Here is a 24434-nt window from a genome sequence, read left to right as displayed (position 1 = left end):
ATATTTAGGTAACGATCAAGAATTAAAATGTCTTTCTAATATATGTTGGGAAGCGCATGCTACAGCAATGACTGCAATCATGAAATTGTACACTCAGATTTTAGATGCCTTAAAATATTTTGCTGGTAAGAAGTTTCCTGAATAAACTGAACGCATCAAAGGCCAGCGCAGCAGGGGTGGGGGTTTGGGGACCATGGTTTCAGGGGACATCTAAGTCAATTGGCATAATAAAATCTATTAAGAAAACGTTCTGCATCCTACTTTGGAGAGTAGCATCCGGGGTCTTTAATGCTAGCAAGCAGCCATCTAAGATGCATCAATTGGTCTCAACCCACCTGGAGCAAAGGAGAATGAAGAACACCAAAGACACAAGGTAATTATGAGCCCAAGAGACAGAAAGGGCCACATAAACCAGAGACTATATCGGCCTGAGACCAGAGGAACTAGACAGTGCCCGGCTACAACCAATGACTGCCCTGACAGGGAACACAACAGAGAACCCCCGAGGGAACAGGAGACCTGTGAAATGCAGACCTCAAATGTTCATAAAAAGACCAGACTTAATGGTCAGACCATTAAGTTAATTTTTTCATAGGAACCATTCCCAAAGCCAATTCTTCAGACAGGGATTAGACTGGACTACGGGATAGAAAATGATGCTGGTGAAAAGTGAGCTTCTTAGATCAGGTAGACACATGAGACTATGTGGGCAGCTCCTGTCTGGAGGGGAGAGGAGAGGGCAGAGGGGGTCAGAAGCTGGCCGAATAGACATGAAAATAGAGAGTGGAGGGAAGGAGTGTGCTGTTTCATTAGAGGGAGAGCAACTATATGAGCAAGGTGTATATAAATTTTTGTATGAGAGACTGACTTGATTTGTAAACTTTCACTTAAAGCACAATAAAAATTAAAAAAAAAAAAATTTTTTTTGCTGAAGACCAGGCACAAAAAGGAGATACCAAAAGAGAAGCTGAAAACCACTAACAAAATGCAAACACTAGAGTATGAATTTATGTCAGTTGCGTGGAATAATATATTGCAGCTTTTTCATCGGACGAGTCAAGGCCTCCAAGATTCAGAAGTAAATTCAAAGATGTGCACAGGTCTCAATCAGTCATTAACAGAGTATTTATATACTTGAAGATTTTTTAAATGTTGAAAACACAACAAAACAAATATTGCCAAATACTGATTATCAAGCAGCTCACTGTCACAGAAGCCTTAGAGAGAAAAAAGTAAATGCCAAAAGTTCTCCAAAAGTATTGAGTGCCAGAGATCAATTTCATGGAACCACATATTATGCCATCATTGACACACTTGAACCTTGCGTGAAAAGAAGGGCGAAAGCATATGAAGTTCTTTCAAATAGATTTTCCCACTTAAACAATGTGTACGTACCTCACAAAGAATGCGTGAAGACATCCAAGAAATTAGTGCAGACTTATCCCGATGACTTACGTACAAACCTTTACAGAGCAGTGAGACAATTTCATTCTTACATGAGAACTAAGTTTACATATTCAGGGAAGACAAATTTTACTCATGCAGGCATGTGTGATTCCATAACAGAAAATAAAATATGTTTTTCCCTATGTTGAAATTACATTACTGATATTTCTAACTGTACAACACAAACTGTACAACAGAATATTCATTTTCATCCCGAAAAAGACTCAAAAACCCTCCGCATACTATTCAAGAAAGACTTGATTCATTATCCTTCTTAGGTGTGGAAGTAGATGTCGTTTGGCAGTTTAACTGTGATAAAATCATTGAAGAATTTGTAAGAGCAAAGAACAGAAATGTTTTTAATTGTAATATGTTAGAGATGAAAGATCTATCTAAAAATATAGTAATTCGTTATAACACTTGTTTTCTGATCATTTTCTTTAATGACATCTTTTCATTTGTTCTTTTATAATTATAGCATTTATTATGAAACAAGCATCAAAATTAAAGTATGAGCCATTTAAAGCAAAATTTGTGAAAGTTAATTTTTCATTGTGGGAGATCAAAAAAATTTTATATTGATTGTTGAAACAACTAAGTTCACTGACTCATTTTCATTGTTGCAGAATATGTAGGATTTTTTTGTAGAAAATGTACACTATAAAAATCTTAGTACCCCACTGTCATGGATTGAATTGTGTCCCCCCAGAATACCTGCTGACTTGGTTAGGCCACGATTCCCAGTATTCTGTGGTTGTCCTCCATTTTGTGATCGTAATTTATGTTAAAAAGGATAAGCATGGGATTGTAACACCACCCTTACCCAGGTCACATCCCTGATCCAATGTAAAGGGAGCTTCCCTGGGGTGTGGCCTGCACCACCTTTTATCTCACAAGAGATAAAAGGAAACGGAAGCAGGCAGAGAGTAGGGACCTCATACCACCAAGAAAACTGTGCTGAGAGCAGGGCACATCCTTCAGACCTGGGGTCCCTATGCTGAGAAGCTCCTAGTCCATAGGAGAATTGACGAAAAGGCCGGTAGAGAGAGAAAGCAGTCCCCTGGAGCTGACACCCTGAATCTGGGCTTTTAGCCTATTTTACTGTGAAGAAATAAATTTCTCTTTGTTATAGCCATCCACTTGTGGTATTTCTGTTATAGTAGCACCTGATGACTAAGACATTCACATTCTCTAAAAATGTTATAATCCAGTTCATCTCATTCTGCTAAAATGGCATGTGCCATTTTTGCATTCAATTGCTAATCTAATATCAAAAACAACCCAAGCCCATTGCCACTAACTTTATAAACCCAAAAAGACCCATTGCTGTCAAGTCGATTCTGACTCATAGGGACCCTAAAGAACAGAGCAGAACTGCCCCATAGAGTTTCCAAGGAGCACCTGGTGGATTCGAACTGCGGACGTTTTGGTTAGCAGCCGTAGCACTTAACCACTATGCCACCAGGGTTTCCAACTAACATTATAGTTGTGTTTAAAAAGAAGTTACATCTTAGATAGTGTCATGGATTGAATTATGTCTCCCAAAAAATGTGTGTATCAATTTGGCTGAGCCATGATTTCCAGCATTGTGTGTTTGTCCTCCATTTTGTGATTGTAATTTTATGTTAAAAAGGGTTAGCATGGGATTGTAACACCACCCTTACCAGGTCACATCCCTGATCCAATGTACAGGGAGTTTCCCTGGGGTGTGGCCTGCACTACCTTTTATTTATCTCTCAAGAGATAAAAAGGAAAGGGAAGCAAGCAGAGTTGGGAACCTCATACCACCAAGAAAGCAGCGCAGGGAGCGGAGTGCATCCTTTGGCCCTGAGGTTCCTGCACTGAGATGCTCCCAGACCAAGGGAGGATTGATGACAAGGACCTTTCTCCAAAGCCGACAGAGAGAGAAAACCTTCCCCTGGAGCTGATGCCCTGAATTTGGACTTGTAGCTTACTAGACAGTGAGAGAATACATTTCTCTTTGTTAAAGCCATCCACTTGTGGTATTTCTGTTACAGCAGTGCTAGATGACTAAGACAGATAGCTAAGACACACACATATTATATACATGTATATATATAACTCACATATCCCATTCCAATACATGAGTAAACAGGGGAGGGGGCACCATAGATTATCAGTGTTTAGGGCCCTCACATTCCTTAATCCAGCCCTTCCTGTGAGACAATTACAAAAGAGCTAACATTTGTGTTATCAGAGGCCCAAGTGGAGAGGAAAGAGAAGAGGGGCCGAAAAAATGTTCAAGAAATAATGGCTGAAATTTCCCTGGATTTGATGAAAGAAGTAAACCTATAGATATAAGAAGCTGATTGAACTCCACACACGATAAAAGCAAAGAAATCCATGACAAGATACATCTTAATTCAACTTTTGAAAACTAAATTCGAGGAAAGAATCTTGAAAGCAACTAGAGAAAAATGACGCCTTTCCTATAGGGGAACAACAATTTGAATTGCAGCAGATTTCTCATCTGGACATTTTTTAAGTAATAAAAGACTGTCAACCCAGAATGCTATACCCAGCAAAAAAGTCCTTCAGGAATGAATATCAAATCAAGACATTCTCAGATAAAGGAAAAACTAAGAGAATTTCTCACAAGCAGACCTACACTAAAAGAATGGCTAAAGGAAGTTTTGAAACATAAAGGAAATGAAAAAGGAAACTTGAAACATCAGGAATGTAGAAAGAACAATGGAAACGGTAAAAATATGGATAAATATAGTAAATTATCCTTTCCTTCTTGAGTCTCCTAAATTATGTTTTATGGTCAAGCAAAAATTATAACATTGATATGATTTTCAATGTATGGGTTTTGGTTTTTTTTGTTTGTTTTTTATAGAAGAAATATTCAAAGACAATTACATTATAAAAGGTGGGGGGGGGGGTAAAGGGACCTAAATAGAGGTAAGGCTTCTACACCTCAAAGTGTCAAAATGTTGATACCAACAGACTGTAGCAAACTATGTATGTATAATGTAATACATAAAACGACCACTAAAAAAACTATATAAAGAGAAAACACCACAGACGAATAAAAATGTAATTTTAAAAAATGCTGAAGTAACCCACAGGAATGCTGGAAAAATGAAACAGATTAGTGAAAAACAGAGGGAGCAAACAATAAAATGGCAGACTTAAGGCCTAATAGATCAATAATTACATTAACTATAAATGATCTAAATCCGGGTAGTCCCCGATTTACTGCATATGTGAGCTATAATGAACTGTACTTATGACTGTCTTTCTCTTTAATAACTTTTTGTTAGTAATATGAACTACACACAATATTGCAGCACATAAAAAGGCCATATAGGCAGCTCTCGATAATTTTCTGACTAGAAATCCCATTCCCATTCCCACCAATAATACAGATGATCCAGAACCTTCCACAGGTGGAGTTATTACCGTAACTGACAAAATTCCAATGTTGTCCATTTTTTTATGGACCTGTATTTTTTTTATGTATGTATGTATGAATATATTAAAATATATCTGTAAGTTTATATGTAATGTTTCCAACTCCCAAAGACAAAGATAAGATTTATAAAGACACTGATAATAAAAGGCAATAACAATGAAAATTAAAATAAATGAGGTATTCGACTTACGTCTGAACCGACTTTTGACAGAGTTGTTGGAACAGAACCCCATCCTAAGTTGGCGATTACGTGTACATCAATTAAAAATCAGAGACTGATAGAATGGATTAAAAAAACATGCTGCTTGTAAGAAACTCACTTCAAATATAATCAAAGTAAAAGGATGGAAAAAGATACAAAAAAAAATTAATCAAAAGAAAGCACAGTTGGCTATATTAACACCAGGTAAAACAGACTTCAGAGCAAAGAAAATCACCAGAGACAAAGGGAGACATTACATAACAGAGTCAAACCATTAAGAAGACGTAGCAATCCTAAACGTGTATGCTCCAAACAACAGATCTTCCAAATACATGATGCAAAAAGAAATTGAGAAAAGGAGAAGTAGACGAATCCTAATTGAAGACGTTAACACACCTGTCTCAATAGTTGATAAAAATACTAGACTGAAAAGCAGCAAACATATATAAAAGCAAAATCACTAACCAAAAGAACCTAATCAACATTTAGAGAACATTCCACTCAATGACAGCAATATACACTTTCTTTTCAAGTGCCCAAGGAATATTCCCCAAGATAAAATAAACCTCAAGACATTTTAAAAAACTGAAATCATACAGAGTGTGTTCCCTTACCATTATGGAATCAAACAAGAAATCAGTAATAGAAAGATAATAGGAAAATTTCCAACCACTTAGAAATTAAACAGCATACTTCTAAATAATCCATGGAAGTTTCAATAATCAGAGTGGAAGTCTCGAGGAAAATTTTTTAAAAATACATTTAACTGAATGAAAATAAAACATCAAAATTTGTGGGACACAACTAAATTGGTGCTGAAAGGGAAAAATATAGCACTAAATGTTTACATTAAGATGGAACATCCCCAATCAAAAATATAAAATCCCACCTTCAGAAACTAGACTCAGAAGAGCAAAATAAACCCAAAAGAAAGTAAAATCAATGAAATTGAAAATAGAGAAAATCAATGAAGAAAAAGCTGGTTCTTTGAAAGGATCAATAAAACAGACAAACCTCTAGCAAGGTTAAGGAAAAAGAGAAGACCCAAACCATCAACCTCAGAAACGAAGGGGGCCATCGCTACTGACCCCAGGTACGTCAAAAGGACAATAAAAGATTAGGAACAACTTTACACCCACAAGTTTGAAACCTTGTTTTGTTACTGACTGGTTTTGGTATCAAGGTAACACTGGCCGCATAAATTAAGTCGGAAAGTGTTCCCTCCTGTTCCATTTTCTTAAAGAGATTGTATAGAATTGGTGTTAATTCTTCTTTAAATGTTGGTAGAATTCTCCTGTGAAACCACCTAGGCCTGGAGATTTCTCTTTCAAGATTTTTTTTTTTAATTGCAAATCCAGTCTCATTAACAGTTACAGGGCTATTCAGATGATCCGCTTCACAGTGAGGGAGTCGGGGAAGCTTGTGCTTTTTGAGGAACCGGGCACTTTCATCCGAGTTGTTGCATTTACCCGTGTAGGACTGTTCCTGTTGTTGTTGTCAGTTGCCACAGAGCTGGCTGACTCGTGGTGACCTTCCGTAAAACAGAAGGAAATGTCGCCTGGGACCGCACCATCTTCGTAGTAGATCCTTAGTATCATTTTAATGTCTGCAGAGTCTGTAGGCATACTCCCTGTTGCATTCCTCATATTAATAATTCATCTAAGAAATACTTGCCTAGTCCAAAGTCACAGAGACTTATTCCTGTGTTCTCTTCGAGGTGTTTTATAGTTTTTAAATTCAGGTCTATGTTCAATTTTGAGTTAAATTTTTAATACAGTGTAAGGTATGGATCAAGGTTCTTATCTTGCCCATGGACAGCCAATTGTTTCAATATAATCTGTTGAAAAGACTGTATTTTCTTCCCATTGAATTATCTTTGCACTTTTCTCAAAAATCAATTCACCCTATACGTGTGGATCTATTTCTGGACTCTACTCTGTTTTAGTGATCTATATGTCTAACCTTTTGCCAATACCACACTGTCTTGATTACTTTATAGTAAGTCTTGTAATCTGTCTTGATTGCTGCAGCTTTATAGTAACACTTGAAATCAGATAGTGTAAATTCTCCAACTTTACTGTTGTTCTTTTTCAAAACTGGTTTGGCTATTCTACTTTATTTACCTTTCCATATAAGATTTAAAATCAGCTTGTTGATTTCTGTAAAAATCCTTTTAGAATTTTGACTGTAAGAGAATTGACAATGGAGAAAACTAGCATCTTAAAAATACTGAGTTTTCCAATTGTTGAACACGTTATATCTTTCCATTTCTTTAGGTCTTCTTTGATTTTTTTCATCAGTGTTTTACCTAATCACAGATTTATAATAAGCTATTTACATCATTTTCCCACAAACATTTATTGAGCATCTATTATGTGTCAGGCATGGTTCTAGGCTTTAAAATAAGTAAAACATAAAAATCCCTGTCCTCGAGGAGCTGATATTTTAGTGGTACCTTTCCCTGGGCCAGTGAACTTCTCGAGGGGAGGTATGCTCTGCCTATAACGTTGCTATCTTCAGTGCCTAGCACAGGGTGGGTCCCCAGCACTCAGTGGCAGGTGTAGATAATTCTGATGCAGTCCACTAGGCAACAGGGCCTCAGAGCAGCCAGAGTCCAGGAAAGACCAGCTGTAAGAGCTGAGATTATGCTAGCAAGGAAAGAAATGCCTAAGCAGACAGAGGCCAAAGAATATTGGAGTAGACAGGAAGGAAAGGGAGTATCCTCCATGTCTTCCCTCCCAAATCACCCCTGGTTTCTTCCCTGGGCCACAGCAGCAGCTTTACTCCCCACTCCACTCTCACCCTAATAATAAAGGATATTAGCCACATTATAGACTTCCACAGTCTACGCTTGGTCTGTCACCCCTAAAAGACAGCACTAAGCACTCCCTACTCATGTACACTTCTCCCACTTAGAAGCAGTATGGTATGGCATGGTTCCCAAAGTTGACTGGGTATCAGATTGACCTACTGGGGTACTGGGGTGCTGCCCGAGAAACTGTGTTATCCACAAACTCTCCAGATTATTCCAATGCAACCAGCCAGACACAAGGGCTCCAGAGCAGCCAGAGTCCTTACAGAGTCTCTGTGATCTGTTCCTAACCCTTCAGCATAACTCCCTCACAGCCCTCATCTCCTACCACTACCACTCTCCCTGCTCTCGCTTCCTTCCGGTCACTGCTCAAATGTCATCGTGTTGGTGAATCTTTCCCAAACCAACCCCCCATCTTTGCTCTCCCTATCCTCTTTATCCTGTTTACTTTTCTCCAAGCACTTATTTCCATCTGACGAAACAGTGGTGACAAAACAGTGGCCTGCTGAAGCTGCCTCACAATGGTTAGCAAGAGACAATCGTTACATTTCTAGGAAATCTGCAGGCTAGTTGTTAAGTACGGCCACCATTAAAAAATAAATTATATAAAGTCACAATTTAATAAATAATCTTAAAAACAAGGGTAATGATAGGGAGAAAAATGTGGAGCAGAACTTCAAATTCTCAAAGAATCCAGGCCATTGAGGCTGGAGAAGTCCCTAAGACCATGGCCCTGAGTTATTCTTGAAACCCTGAATTGAAATTATTCCCTGAAGTAGTCACCTTTAAACTAAGTAACAGTTTCATTCAAAAAGTAAATATTATCACCTTTGAGTATTGCCTGCTTTTTAAAATAGTATACAAGACCAAATGGTCAACAGCTATTTTAAAGTTGAGAAATTGGGGCGGGGGGGGGAGTTTAAATTAATGGGAGTGAAACAACTACAATAGTAATAACGAGAAGGTTAACACAATGTGAAGAATGTAACCAATGTCACTGACCATTAGGTCTAGAAACTGAAATGGGAGAGCGTTTTGCTGCATATATTTTCACCATAAATACAATATTAAAAAAAAAAAGTAAAAAATGTTCAAGCTGATCACTTCCTAATTTTTTTTTTTTTACTACATTTTACTACTATTTATTCTCTTGAGATGATTTATCTGTATATCTGTATGGCGGAAATATATAACGGCGTGCAACCGTGCATCTCTTTTCAGCTCCATGTTCGGTGACATCACATTGGTAGCTTGAAATTGGCTGCGGTGAAATAGGCAAACGCAACTAATCAGGTTTGATTTATTGTTTTGTTGATTGTCTAGGCCAAGTGTCAGCAAAATCTGGCAAAACCGCTGCAAAACCAGCAGGCCAAATCCAGCCCAGCACCTGTTTTGTAAATAAAGTTTTATTGAAGCACAGCCACACCTATTCATTTATATTTTGTCCATGGCTGCTTTCACACTATAATAGTAGAGTTGAGTCGTTGCCGTCGAGACCATAAGGCCTGCAAAGCCTAACATATTTACTATCTGGCCCTTCACAGAAGAAATCTGCCAACCCTTGGCCTACACTTAAGAAAATAATGGAGAAAATGTTAATGCAGATTAAACCTACATGTGTTGTATCTGTAGCTGTTATATGGTGAATGGCACAAAAAACTGAAAGAAAATACACTTCCAGTATTCTAAAACTATGATCCAGTTCAATAAATAAATCGATGTTATTGAAAAATGAGTAAACTTGACATCTTTGTTGTTTCACTCTCTTCTTACTTGTTAATGTAAATGAAAATACCAACATTCATGTTGTAGCTGTATTCGTTTATCAGTTACACCCATACATTGGCTATGGATACAAGAGTTAGGCAAAAATCAAGTAAAGCATTCTGTAAGAATCAATTAACTACACAGAATTTACAATCAAGAGTACTGTATATTTTATTATTGTTTATAAATGTATATTAGTGAAACTTATAATAAACATATAAATGTACATACACACACATACTTTTTTCAGAAAGCTAATTATTAAACAAGTGTTTTGTTTCCCCTCCACAAAACTCTAAGTTCCTAAGGATAAGAACTTTTTTTAATCCCAGCACTTATAACAGCACCTGACAAGTGCCAGGTACCTAGTCAACATATGAAGCATGACTAAATAGGTGAGCATAGTTTGGGAACCCTGGTTTCATAGGTTGACAGTCCGACCTTGGTTAGTTTTCCAGCTCCACCATTACCCAGCTATGTGGCCTTGAGTAAATTATTTAACCTCTTTGAGCCCTAGCTTCCTCATTAAAAAAGAAGGAACAATTCTCTTACCTCATAGAGAGGTTATGACAATAGATGCTGCTGCCTGGCACCTACTGGATTTCTCCACAGATGGGAGTTTCCTCCTCACCCTCCACCCTCCACCCCTGCCACACACATACTCCTTGGAGACCCAGCCCTGCTGCTGTCACATATTTCAGTGATGTCACAGCTCCCCTCACTGGGAGCTCGAGCACCACCATCCTGATGCCCAGCCTGAGCACTGGCTGAACTGAGAGGGGCAGGGCGCAGGTAGTGCCTGGTACCAGTCTTGCTCCCTCTGTCTTTGAAGGCTCACAGCCCCAGCATGAGTCCATCAGCAAAGAAGAGGCCCAAGAATAGAGTGGCTTCCAAGGTTGGACTTTGAACTGGACCCTGGGCATGAGCCTCCTAGTGGTAGCCTTAATGAAGAGTCAAACCACACCAAGTGTTTGGCCTTTGAGCCTGGGCGGAAAGGAAGAGATGAGGGGTGAAGGGAGGTCAGGAGACTTAGAATGGTCTCCCCATTTCTGCTCCCAAACCAAGGTGAAAGAACTCTCCAGTCTAGGGTTGTTCAAACCATGCTCGGCCAAATGGATAGGCATGGTGGAGACACTTGAGGGGCTTCCTCCTACATTAGCTCTTTCTCTGTCCCTCAGGTGCAAGATGAGGAAGCATATGACATTAAACAGCATTCTGTCAGCAAAGTAATTGAGCGGAATCGACTGAAAATGGTGAGATGTCCTACTTTGGCCCCAGCTGAGGGGAGCCTGAGCACCCATGAAGTGCTGCTACTGGTTCCCAGGCCGAGTGACCCAGAAGGAGTCACCAGACCCAGCCCAGAGCTGAGCTGAGCCAGAGGCAGGGTGGGGAGTGAGAGGTTATGCCAGGAAAGTTGAAACTTCTGTTTCTCTGGTTTCTCGGCCCTGGTAGGTGGTAAAAAATTTATCCCTGTTGAAGCTACTCAAGAGCTCAAACCCCCGGATCCAAGAACTGTATAACCTGGCCAAAAGGTGTTGGAATTCACTGCTTATAGTTCCGAGGGTCCTCCACATCTCCTCTGGGTAAGCTTGGCCCATCCTTGGCTCCACCGTAGACTCAATGGTGACAATGCTATCTTCACTGGGACAGGCATTAAGCTAAAAAATTTAGAAAACAGGTCTAATTTTCACAAAGGCTCTGTGAGAAAGGTATTTATCTATTAGCCTTACTTTACCAATGGGGAAGTTTAGCCTCAGGAGGTAAACTGATTTGCCCCAGCTAATGTTTTTTTTAATGAAACTGGTAAGTGACAGAGGTAGGATGTGAGGCCATTCCTGTGTGACATCAGAGTCATGGTCATAACCATAGTCATAATCATCTGATTATGGGACTAACCACAACCTGGGACACTGAGCAGGAAGGGTCATTCCTCCTGCCCCTCTTCCTCTCAAGTCAATACAACCCAGAGATTCACCTGTAGATCCAGTCCCTGAGGTCTGAGGATTAATTTAATCTTGTTGAAGCTGTTTCCTCAGATGTCAGATCAGGACAATAAGCTAACATTTATTAGGTACTCCTAGCTTTTTTAAAGCAGCAAATATTTGTCCCCAAAACCCAGTTGTGGTTTTTGGGGAGAAGGTATCCTGTTTTCATCCTGTGCCCACCCCACAGAGGGACATTGGAGGCCCATCCTCAGAACTCTTAAGGCTTCTTGGAAGATAACTTGGAAAAAAAAAAACAACAACAACACTGGACTAGCTTGCTCTCACTGGAAGTCCAGAGAGGCAGAACCCTGACCTAGTAGCAGATGCGGACAATATAAATGCCTAGGTGTTCTAACTACTAGGTGCTGCCTTTTACCTTCCCAACCTCTCGACCCTTCTGCCAATACTTATCACATTCCCTACCACCAGGTACAAGGCTCTGGGTAGTAGAGAACATTCTCTTCAGGTCCTCTCTAGCTGTAACAGACTCCCCCGAGCTGGCTCCATAGCAACTGTCTCAGGACTGGACTAGGAGACCAGGGCTCTAGTCCTGCTCTGCTGACTGCCTCCCCTTTCCCTCCCAGAAACAACAACATCTGCTATAAAGCGAAACAAAATAAGAAAGAGCTCCAGGAGGCTGGGTGCCCCAAGGAGAGGCTGGAGTCCAAGAAATTAGAGTCCACAGAAGAGCCTAAGGAGATGAAGCCCAAGAAATCAAAGCTCAAGGTGGGGTCAGGTGTAAGGGACAAAGCAAAGCGGTCACCTGAAGCAGTGTCCCAGAAAGAAGAGCAGGTGAAGCTGGAGGTTCCAAGGACATCAAGGGGTCATGGCCTGACCATTTTCCCTGGGGCCCAGGGGAGCCAAGTGACCACTGGAGAGCCCCAGGTAGTCTTCCTGAAGACCTACCACCTCAAAGCTTCCACGGGTGACGTGAAGCAGCGGGATGGAGCTGACCAGTGGATCTGGTTTGAGGGGCTGCCCAGACGCATCCACCTCCCAGGGCCCCGGGTGATGTGCAGGTCCTCCACCCTGCGCTTGGTCAAGCGCTGCTGCACCCGCTACTGTTCTGCAACGCTGGAGCTGCCTATGTGCCATCCATACAGGGCATGACGATGGACACTGCCGGGTCAGGGTGAGATGCAGGCGCCAGGCTCGGAGGGCTCAGGGTCCTAGGGTCTGGGGGGCTGTGGCTGGCAGGGCTAGGAGGTCTCACCTTCATGCCAAGAGGGCAGCCCAAAGAGGGGGGAAGCCATTGGTCAAGGCCACACAGCAGGGCACTGGCTTGCCTGGGGCCTCTCAAGATCCATCTGGGGCTCTGGGAAGGGAAGGGCAATGGAAGTGTGGGTTCCCAGGTGGATCATCCCTTGTCTGGAGGTCTCAGAAGGGGTGGCAACTGCAATGGCTCACAATCTCACAGTCAGAGGTCTAAGTAAGCAGGTTTGTTGTTCTTAGTTGTCACTGAGTGGATTCCTACTCATGACAACCCCATGTGTGTAGAGTAACAGAATTAGTGATTTCTAAATGTGTGTAGGTGTGGGGGAGAGGTCAGATGTGCTGGGGGTCAAGTGCATGTGGGGGGGCATCAAGTGGGTGTGGATTCAAGTGTATGTGTGGGGGGTCAAGCAGGGCTCTGCCACATCCCATGCCTTCTCAGACCAAATCAGCTCTCCATTTATGTTTTATTTATGCATGCTTCAAACAAGATTTACTCAAAACAAAAAGTTCCTTAGCAAAAAAGGAAAAAGAATATTCCAGCCCCCTCCATGGGAGAACTGAGGTCCCAGAAAAGGAAAGGGGCGATGCCTAGGATCCAGCTGAAATGCTTCCCAGTTAGCAAAGCCAGCATCTCCAACATACCAGGCACCTTGGGCCCTTGTCCTTGCGCCCCGATCCCGAACGGCAGCGCCCCCTGGAGGCAGTCTTCGCGCCTAACCCTGAGGTCTCTGCTCGCAGGTGGTGTGACCCTGGAAGGGAGCCAGAGGGGCGAGCAGAGGGCGGAAATCACGCAATCAGCTGAATGGGAGGGATGGGCGGGAAAATTCGCAAGTCTACAAATAAAATCTCCCATATGGCACTGAACACTACTCCTGCTACTGCTGCCTGTTTGTCTGGGGCTGGGAAGGATGGAGGAAAGAGCCCCTCGGCGGAGGTGGGGAGGGCCCATGTGCGTTCACCACTTCGGCCTTCACTCACCCCCCACTCCCAGGCCCCAGGGTCGGCCTAGAATTCCGGACCAAGAGGCCAGCGAACTGCATCCCTCCTCCCTCGCGAGCTGGCCTCCTGAATGGCTCACTCTTCTCTATGAAGTCAGAGAAAACGTACATTTGTAGTGTGCTTCCTGGGTGCCAGCCGCCTCACAATGGCCCTAAGAGCCAAGGAGACGAGGAAACGACTCACCCAGCTCCTCGAAAGTGGCGGAGCCGGACTCTAACCTAGGTCTCCTGTCTGCGAACCCACTGCCCCCCACCCCATTGTCCAAAGGAAAAAGGCGCAACGAGAGCCTGCCTAAAAGCCGCCAGGTCAGGCGGCCTGAGTGTCCAGCCTGTCCTGCGTGCAGAAAAAAAACTGCGTGCGGAAAGGCCCTGCTTATTGCAGCGAAGCCTGTCAATGAAGGAGCTGGCTGGGCCTCCACCAGCGCCCGCCTGAGTTGCGGACCAGGGAAAACACGGAGTCAGGAGGGGACTCTGTACAGCATCCTTACCACTCCGGTGTGACATGGCACATCCACCCTCCAACCCCAAGCCCCGGTCGACCCCATTTTGCCCTCCAGGGGCACGCGGGGGCGTCTCTTCCTGGGAGGGCCCAGGTCACCCCCGGTAGGTAGCAGCTCACGTCACATGCATCTTCATCTTGCATCTGAGGGAAAGCGGGGAAAAGGAAAGCAGGGGATGCCCGGGTTTTCTCCTAACGAAGACTGATTCTCCGCACTCCCCTAGAGGCAGCTGCGTGAAGTGGGTGCCCTTGGCAAAGCAGCCGAGCCCCGAGGGGCGCAGAGTCCCCCCACTCCCCCCAGAGAATCCGGGCGGAGATGAAAGAAGGACCCCAGACTGGGAGGAAGGAGGAAAATGGACGGGGTCCCCTTAGCCCGCCCATTCGCACTGCTCTTTCTCCTGGGACTCCGCACAGTAACCCGGCAGCCGCAGGCTGCACGGGCAGAAAGAATACAGACCGTGCACCAGACCCGCCGGCGCAGAGCCCAGTGGGGACTGCTCAGGACGGCCCTATAGCCAGCCGCTAGGCCCCCGCGGTATGCTCCTCGCTCCTTCCACCGCCTCCGCGTCCCAGGCCACCTCCACATTCTCTGCTAACCTCCAGCCCTGGTGCAGCAGTGGTTAAGAACTCGGCTGCTAACCAAGAGGTCGGCAGTTTGAATCTACCAGCTGCTCCTTGTAAACCCTATGGGACACTTCTACTCTGCCCTACAGGGTCGCTAGGAGTTGGAATCCACTGACCCCAACAGGTTTGGTTTGGTAACCTCCATTAAAGCTGTCCTCCTGCTCATTTTGCACTCCAGCCCATTTCTCAGTCTCCATATTGGTTCCCTGCCTGAGCATCATCAATCTCAACAACCTGCCTAACCAACCTCTTCCTGATCTTCCTTTCCGAGCACCTTCCTCTCCATCAACCTTGGTGTGGATTTAAGTCCTGCGCGCTATCAGCAGGCAGTCAGGGCGGAGCGCTCCCAACCACAACTTCAAAGCCTTTCTGGGGGACCCTTCTTCTTCATCATGGGCAACTGCCTAGGAGCCCCAAGTGGGGGGCTGAGAAGCGTGGGCCTGGAAGAGACTGGCAACGCTCCCTCAGCTCTGCCACCCACGAAGAAGCCCATCAAGCACACCGGGCCTCTCAGCCTTTGTGCTGAGACTGGGATCCTGGTGCCACCAGAGAGCAAGGGCTGCAGGCAAGATCACTCCAGCGGTGCATGCCTCCCAGCCTCATCCCACCTGCACTTGTGCTGGGAGATCCTGCACCCACAATCACCCCCACCATCCTTGCTGTGTTTAACACTTCAATCTGAGACTCCTCTTCTGGGCTCAGTAAGATCCTGCACTTTGAGAAGGCTGCTGCCGACCTCAGAGGTAAGAGGAGACCACCCCCAGAAAGAGCTTCCTAACAGTTACCTGGGAGGAAACTTAACTTTGAAGTGTTTGAGCTTGTATCTAAGTGACTTTAACAAATGTCTAAGCCCACTTCATCTGTTTATAAAATGGGGTAATATCCACTCCAGGGGGCTTTGAGCCAATCAGGCTCAAATTAGGCTTGATGCAGGCGAAGCCAGTTTGTGGGATGCTGAACAAATGTTTGGCCTTTTTCCACGCCTCCTCCCTGGCTGGCCCTGTGCCATGACAAAGCCCCCAGCCTGGTGCTGGCCCCATTCCTCACTAATGAGCAGCTGTCTAACTGTCCATCATTAGGAAAGTAGCTACTTGTTAACAAGCTGAGCTTACATTCACAAACACAACCTTTCGCTGAAATGGCATCTGGATTACAAGACTGGTCCCTCTCCAATTGTTTGGATCATGTACCACTCACACATGACCATAGTGGAAACAGTATGAGGCTTGAAGGCTGACAGGCTTAGCTATTCAAATGTGTGATGCTGGGAAAGTTGTTCACTTCTTAGTCCTTAATTTCTTCGCCTGCAAAATGGGGAAGATAACAGTACCTATTTATCTCATTGGTGGCGAAGGGCTTGGCTACTAACCAGGGGTGCCTTGGAAGAAAGGCAAAAAGTCGGACATTGAAAACCCTCTGGAGCACAGTTCTACTCTGAAACACACTGGGTCATCATGAGTTGGAACTCTTTTTTGTTTTGTGAATCTCACTGGGTAAAGTGAGAATATTCATATATCACTTTGTAGCGCCTGGCACAAAGGAGCTCAACACTTGGTAGCTGTAACTCCATCACAGGCAAGCATATCCCCCATACAACCAAAAATGCTGAGACGCAGAGGGAAGGTCCCCTCTTCCCTGTAAAATGGGGAAGTGGCCTAATAATGGTACTGCTTAGATTTATGGAACACTTCCTACATGCCAGGCACTGTGCTAAGTGCTTTACCCATGACATCTCACTGAATCCTCACAAGAACCCAGAAAAATAAGTACTATTATTACCCTCATTTTATAAATGAGGACACAAGGGTATGGGGAGGTTAAGTAGCTTACCCAAAGGCTCGCAGCTATTAATGGGGGCTGTATGACTTAGCTGCAATCCACAGCAACTCTCTAAAGCCTTCCAGCACTGGACCCCTATAATTCTCACTGACTTGCCTAGGTAGCAGCAGGACAGGTATTAAAACTCTCAGCGTCATCTACTCCTCATGGCTCAATGCTACTTTCACCACTCTGCTACAGAAAACCTCAAGCAAGACAGTGGTTTTTAAATCCCTCTTCACAGATGGCCTCTCCTGTGCCCTGCCTCTACCACAGCCCCCCTGCCCCAAGGTTCCCAGGGGCCACACCCCTGAGGCTCTGTGGTCACCAGGCTGCAAGTAATTGGGAAATCCAAGCCTGCCCACTGAGCACCCTCTGGGGTGGCCAAAAGTCGCTGAGGGAATCCAGGAAACTCAGCTTCCAGGGGAGCCCATTTGAGCTGTGCACCTCCCAGGGAGACCTGGAGCTTCCCATTTCACCCGCTGGTGCCTGCTGCCTGGCCTTCATCCGGCTGCCTAGAACGAGGGGTTAAAGATGCCCTCAGTCAGACATCGCTTTCTCCTTTCCTCCTTCGGAATTATGAGCGCTCCTGAGCACCAGCTATGCAAACTAGCCTCCACTTGTCTCCCCAAACGGTCCGAGTTCAGGGGGTGGGTGGAATGAAGGGAAGTGCAGACTTCAGATCCCAAGAAAATTCAGAGATATGCCAACTCAGAAGTGTACTAGAGATAGCTTCCTGACCTAGGTACCATCCTTTACCCTTTAGAAAGGAAAACATTTCCTACAGTCCTACCTTCACTTGGAAACTTGTGGCCAAATTTAATGAAATGCTTTATCAGCTTTTTTCAAAAGCCTGTAGTGTGTATAAATTGCCATATATCCTCAGTATTTTTTTTTTTTAAATACCCTGGGTATTCCAAATGGTTGCGCACATGAACCTACTAGCTGAAAAGACTGGTGGTTTGAACCCACCCAGAGGCACTCAGGAGACAGACCAGACAATCTGCTTCCAAAGGATCAGTCCTGAAAACCCTATGGAGCAGCTCCATTCTGACACACACGCGGTCACCACGAGTTGGAATCGACTCAACAGCAACCAGCGACACAGTAAGGTAAGAAAGTATAAGGTGATTCTGGGCTCCTTAACCAATCAGGTCTCACACATTCCTAAAACACTGACCTCTTCAGGATGAACTTACAATGTCACTAAAAAAAAAAAACAAAAAACAGGTGCTGTTGATTCTGACTCATAGCAACCCTGTAGGACAGAGCAGAACTGCCCCCATAGGGTTTCCGAGGAGCAGCTGGTGGATTCGAACTGCCAGTCTTTTGCTTAGCAGCCAAACCCTTAACCACTGAGCCACCAGGGCTCTTGTAATGACTACTGGAGCCCAAATCCTGACTGCCAGCTCCTAACATGTAACCCTGGGCCAGTTCCTTAGTTTCCTCATGTGTAACACACAGACGATGGTACTTCCTACTTCAGAGGATTGTTGTGAGGATTGAATGAAAAAAGAGACGTAAAGCACTTAGGCCAGTGCTAGACGCCTATTAAGCACTCAATAGATGTTACTAAAATGGCAAACATACATTTATGTCACTGCCATTGCCCAGTCCTCACTGGAACTCTCCTCTAGAAACTGCTTTCATTGTTAAAAGTCATATAAATCTCATTAATGTCACATAATTTTGACCCACAAGTGTTACTCAGCTCAGTCACTACATTACTGGGGAAAAAAAAAAAAAAAGTGCTCCCCTGACTTTGGGCATTTCAAAAAAATCAAATTAACACTCAAGGGAGAGAGATTTATCATCACAAAAGATACGCAAAAGAATAGGCACCAGCCCTTCAAGTGAAAAGAGGTGAAGAAAGAAACTCAAAAACAGCCATCACAGCTGGTCAAGAGACAGCATCCATCTGACGGTGTGCTGATGCCTTCAGGGTATGTGGTGTTCGGGAGAAATCCACTGACCCAGGGGACTTCAACCCAGCTGTGCTTCTTGGGCCCTGCAGCCAACCCTGGGGTCTCATTAATAACTTGCTTCTTCCCAGCTTGGCCGGAACACTGTGCATTACTTAGGTGCCTCACCCTAGCACATGGCATGTTCACGCAAACCTTCATCTGTCAGCCTCAACTCCCTTCTCTGCAGTGCTGAAAATCATGAGGCTAAAAAAAGCTTCCTGGGGAGGCAGCAAAACTCTTCTGTGCAGCCATCACACTGAAAGCTGAAAAAGGACAGCTCTCTCGGGCAGGTTCTGGAGGAACCAAAGAGGAACTCTGACGGTTTCAATGCAGAAGTGGGTCTAGACCAGTGCACTCCATTCGAACATGTTCAGAAACCACAGGCAAGTGCAAAAGGAACCCAGAGGGTCATGCTGGTCTACCCAAGGGGCAGGATAGGAGGCTGCAGGTGCAGGGGTTGGACACAAGAGTCCCCGCACTTAGTATTTATTTTAAACAAACAGAGGAATAACTCTGGGGTCCAGGAAAGGAGAAGGTGGCCCACTCTTTACAGTTCCCTTGCCTGGCTCAGCTGATCTCTCACGGTCCCAACTGTGGCATTACAAAATGAGTACAGGCAGACCATGGAAAATACTGTATTTATGCAGGTTAAGAAGGACAGCTCCAAGTCCCTTATAGAGAAAACACCACCCCACAGAAAAACCTTAGCAGCAAATTCCTGTCTCCCTTGGCGCTACCAGAGCGGCCCGAGCTGGAGGGTGGGACTTCTTGTCTCTGGCCACCCATCAGACCCCTTCCCACTAGAAAAAGGAACTGCTGCCAGAACTGGGGTCTAGCAGGAGTTGCGGTGCCTGGGAACGGGCCTTGATTCTATTATGAGGGTTAAACTGGGAGTGATGCTCGGATTCTTCTCTGGGTTCTGTGACCTGCTTTACTGAGAGCCGGCAGCAGGGTGGGGACTCAGTAGAGGAAACTAAAGAAAGTTAGTCAAGAGTTCATGGATGTGCACATGCGTGTGGCGGGGCGCAGGCTGAGCATTTTCCTTGTGCTTCACGCCTCCATCTGCTGTCCTCTCCCTGACAGCAGCCTACTACCTGCATCTACATCTCTTTCTGTGGATCCAGAAATCAAGTGTTTCACCAAACAGAATAGCTGTGGTTCAGCAAGATGGTGAAGGTAACAGCTCTCCCAGAGAGGTAAGACAGATGACTAAGAGAGTGATCTGCTCCAATCACGTATCCTTGATTTTTTTTCTTTTTTAAAACAACAGGCTGGTGACAGGTATGGCGGCTCAAAAGTGACATGGTTCCAATTCTGTTATTACCCTCAAAGAGGTCCCCTTCCTGGCCTCTCAGACACGAAAGCTTCAGCAAACAGAAACCATTCTTGCAGCTGTGATCCTGACTGCTCCCTGCCTTCTTCATGGGGCCTCACTAGCTCTCCCACACCAACAGAGACTTCACATTGCCAGGGTTCCTCTCAGACCTGGGCTGGCCCTCATCTGGAAAAGTCTGAGTAACCCAAGGTGTTGGGGGGCCAAGTGCCCAGCAGGGTATCCAAAGGGCCCCATCCTAGACATTGGATTTAGGGGCTGAGTTGAGGGGGATCTCCTTGAGCTCCGTCCGCATGCACAGGTACTCCCCGATGACAGCCATGAGGGCAATGCACACGGCTTGGACCAGCCACCAGGTCAGCGCCGAGGGGAAACGGGAGCTGTAGAACCAGCAGCCCAGGAGGTGAAAGAAATGGACAGTGACAGTGAAATCCAGGCACTGCTTCCCTCGCCGAATGAAGTACAGCAAGCCCAGGGCACTGTGGGGAGAGGACAGCAGCGAGTTGTCACTGAGTTGTCCTGGTCTAAGATTAGCTTATTTGGGGGGTGGAGACAATTACGATGACAGCACAGTGATCAGAAATGAGCAAGGTTTAAGTGTAAAGCAATGGTTACAATGTTAGATGGCTGGAGAACCTAGCAGATGCCAAGAATTGATCCAGCCAGATAGAAGTAAAAAGTACAAGCAACTGTCACTCAGGGGGTCCTAGGGCCTGGTGGAGACTGTGGCAACCTGAAGTATACAGGTTACTTCTAAAGTGAGAGACTGCAGCTACTTGCCTCTAGGCAAATATTATCAAGCTGGAAGGCTGGCCTGCAATCAACAGATCTTTCCATTTTTCAAGAGAAGCCAGAGATGTAGATTTTTGTATGAAATATGCCGATTTTCAACTAAGTAAAAAAATGTTCTAAATATCACATGTGGGCTGACATCTGTGTAAGCCAAATGGAACATATCTAGGATCCAAATTTAGGTCCAAGTCAGAGCACCAGCTTTCAACCCCTTGTGTAAGGTTAAGAATAGTAATAATGTGCAAAGCATTGCTTTAAGTACCTCCTATGAATTAACTCATTTAATTCTTACAACTAAGAGGTGAGTAAAATTATTAGCCCTGCTTTACTGATGAGGAAACTGGGACTTAGACGGATTAAGTAACTCATCCTAAGTCACTAAACTAGTACTAAGGCTGGGATTCAAAGCCAAGTAAGTCTGTTTCCAGAGCCTGAGACCTTAATCACCGTGCTAAATTGCTTCTCAAGAGACAGGCAATGGTCATAAGTGACCTGAGAGGTGACCCATCAACACTCCCCCCCCACCCCCCCCAGTGTACAGATGAGGAGCCTGACACCCAAAAAGGAGGGAAGTAACTTGGCCAATGACACACAGATCAAGAATAGAACCCAGTTGTCCTGACTCCCAGTCCAATCCTTTCCTCGTCGCACTCCACATCATGCAAGTGATCCAAGACAGAAGCTGTGCCACCAGCAGCACACACATAGTGACGTAAGACCTTTCCAGCTAAGCCAAGACAGCTATGAAGGGAGCCCAATAATAGAGCCAGCCCTAGAATTGGCCTCTCCCACCCACTATAGTCCACCACTCCCCAGGAAGAAGTGCCCAGGCTGTCTCATTTCCCCATTTAGGAAGTGAGTCACAGTGCTAAGATCCCAAAAGCCAAACAGCAAAACTGGTGATACTCACCAGGTGAGGGCGTTGAGGATGAAAGACATCATGGAGAGCCGGCCTGGAGGGGTGGAGAAGCCCAGGATCTGAGGGGGAATCACAAACGGAAATATGCTAGAGAAGTGACTTGGTAGAGTCCCCAGCTGTAGGATCCCAGCAGGGCTCCTAAGAAATGAGCATTCTTCCGAGAGCACAAAACACAATACCCTCTTCATCTGAATGGCAGCTTACTGTCAGCTTTCATAGGCATCATTATGGTATCTCATTTGACCCTCACAGCAGGACAAAAAACATTATCATCATTTCATAGAAGAAGAAATAAAAACTCAGAGAAGTGAAATAACTTGTCCAAAATGATACAGTAAGTGGGAAACAATAGTAAAGTCTAGAATAGGGTTCAACAAACTATGGCCCTGAGGGCCAAGAACATGTTTTTGTAAATAATGTCTTATTGAAAGAACCACATCTATTTGTTTATAAATTGTCTGCAACTACTTTTGTGCTACAACAGGAGAGTTGAGCAGTTATGACCTAAAATCTTTTCTACCTCACTCTTCAAGAAAAGGTTTGCAGACTCTTGTTCTAGGATTCAGGTTGCAAGCATCAGATGGCTCTTAACAAAGCCAGGGATTTTCATATGCCCTTCCCAGAAGAAAAAAGACTCCTAAAAGGCACCTGTTAAGTATACAACTTTATACCACCCTTCACACAATACTACTGAATGCTAAATATTTGCACAGTATTTTCTCCTTACAAAGACCTTAGACATTTATTATCTCTTATTATCTTCACAACAACCTCCCAAACTCATTATTATTATCTCTCTTTGGATAATAACACACAAGGGCTACACAAAGAATAAGCAGCAGGAGCAAAGACTCCATCCCATCTCCTGACTCCAGGAACTGTGCTCATTACCACACACTACAGCTGCCTCTCACTACCCTTTATAAAGTACTTTCACATTTCTAGATCTCTCTGAGTCTCATAACATTTTGCTGATGACAGCAAGGTAGGATTACTCTGTTTCCAGACAGACCTACAAGCTACTATGTCCCACAGCTATGTGTGGGCCTAGCCTGGACCCTCTGCCTTCTGAATGCAAAGTGCAGGCTCTCCATATTGCACCCAACAACTTCTCTGCTTCTGGTCTCAGGATCTTGCAGATGCAGAAACTGGGGTTGAGAGGGTGACAGCAGGTCACACAGACAGTAAGTTAAACTTCAACTGACTGCAAAGTCCAGGTTATTTCCACTGTACCCCCATGAATGCTCTTTTATTTACCCCTGCCCTCTAGTGGCACCGTGGTTAAAGCACTCACCTGCTAACCAAAAGGTCAGTGGTTTGAACCTAGCTGCTCTGGAGCAGCCCCGTGGGGCAGTTCTACTCTTCTATAAATCGCTATAAACTCTGCTATAAATCAGAACTGACTCGATGGCAACGAGTCCCCAATTTGGCACGCGAGAATCTGAGGCTCGGTGAAGTGAAGTCACTTTCCCAGAGTCTCAGGAAGATGCATCAGAGATGCTTGGAATGCAGGCCTGTTTTACTATAACCTCCAGGCCCTTTCCTTTGTTCCAATCTGCCTTTCTGTTATCAGTCATCCAACTTTGTGGGTGGAGGAAATGAAGTTCGAAAAGCTAAAATCATTTTCTCAGAGCCACAAAGCGAGGTGGCCCAGCTGAGGCTAAAGCTCACCAGTGTCGGACAACAAAGCCCACTTGGTAAGGCCGAGACCCGCTCGCGCCGGCCCGGGGTCCCTACCTCGGCGTCGAACATCTGGTCCAGCGAAGGGCTGCTGCGCACCAACCCGTCTACCAGCGCCAGCCACAGGCCCAACGAGCCATAATAGACGGTCTGCATGAGGACGATCTGCGACAGGATCAGCAACGGGTCCCACACGTAGCTGCGGAACTGGCCTGCCATGCCGGCCCACGGGGCACGGCCGCCACCCGGGCCTCCGTCAGAGCTGCCGCGCCATGGGCCCCGGGCCGCCCCGGGACCTGCGGGGACAAGCGCCCGGCCTCAGCCAGCCCGTCGTCACCATGGCAACGCCGCCCCGCCCGGGAGGAGGGACAGGGACGGAGGGGCGAGCCCATTTCGGGGGGGGGCAGGGCAGACAGACCCATTCCCAGGGTGAGCGGATGGCCTGCCCGTCCCAGCCGCTGGGCCCCCGCCCGTACTCAAGCTCCTCTGAAGTTCACTTACGGGCGACGGACTCGAAGATTGACGCCTCCGAGCGCGGCCCGGCCTCACCGATAGACCCCCAAAACAGCGCTGACAGACAGGACCATGGAGAAGAAGCCCTACCGGCCTAGAGAGGCAAAGATCCAGCGACGGCGGCGGCAGTAGCGGCTGCGTAGGAAGGAAGCGTTTCCGGGGACGGCGGTGGAGGGGCGGGGCTGAGGGTGCGCAGGCGTAGTGGGTGCAAGCCTGCTAAACGAAGGTACGGGCAGCAGGGAAGCGAAGTTTGCACGTGCGCAGAATGAAGCGTGAAGGCGAACAAAAATGAGGCGCGAAAGAGATAGAGCTTGCGTGCCCTCTAGAGGAGAAGTTTGAATAAAGGAAGAGAGGCTAGGGGAGAGAGGAGTTGGCCGGAGTCTAAGGAACGATGTTTGGAGTTTAACGAGGGGATTAACGTTGACTGT

At 45.4% G+C, this 24434-nt stretch overlaps 2 protein-coding genes across 10 annotated transcripts in view; one reads left to right on the top strand and one right to left on the bottom strand.

The window, feature by feature from the left end:
• Positions 1 to 24107, bottom strand: part of SYS1 (SYS1 golgi trafficking protein) — a 41256-nt gene extending 17149 nt beyond the window's left edge. For 4 of the 9 annotated variants that reach the window (XR_002786215.2, XR_775763.3, XM_010591726.3 and 1 more), the window contains exons 1-3: positions 23995 to 24107; positions 23551 to 23789; positions 21805 to 21872 (exon numbers count right to left, since the gene is read on the bottom strand). Coding sequence is in view for 6 of the 9 variants with exons in the window: in XM_010591726.3 (XP_010590028.1) it covers positions 21805 to 21872; positions 23551 to 23712 (230 nt within the window). In the remaining 3 variants the exon portion in view is untranslated. Of the gene's footprint in view, positions 1 to 5; positions 11325 to 13508; positions 13616 to 19390; positions 20582 to 21804; positions 21873 to 23550; positions 23790 to 23994 lie in introns of those variants that run through there. The other 5 variants (XM_010591725.3, XM_023550285.2, XM_023550287.2 and 2 more) reach the window with 5 other exon arrangements.
• On the top strand, positions 11461 to 12761 carry TP53TG5 (TP53 target 5). The gene is made up of 2 exons (XM_064276460.1): positions 11461 to 11469; positions 12138 to 12761. Exons 1-2 carry the CDS (start codon positions 11461 to 11463, stop codon positions 12759 to 12761), a joined length of 633 nt encoding a protein of 210 aa, XP_064132530.1.
• Positions 24108 to 24434: the final 327 nt, after the last annotated feature.

The sequence above is a fragment of the Loxodonta africana genome, chromosome 24 (genome assembly GCF_030014295.1).
Source record: "Loxodonta africana isolate mLoxAfr1 chromosome 24, mLoxAfr1.hap2, whole genome shotgun sequence".
Lineage (NCBI taxonomy): Eukaryota > Metazoa > Chordata > Mammalia > Proboscidea > Elephantidae > Loxodonta > Loxodonta africana.
The sequence above is the reverse complement of the archived record's forward strand: the minus strand, read 5'-3'. Positions and strand labels throughout refer to the sequence as shown.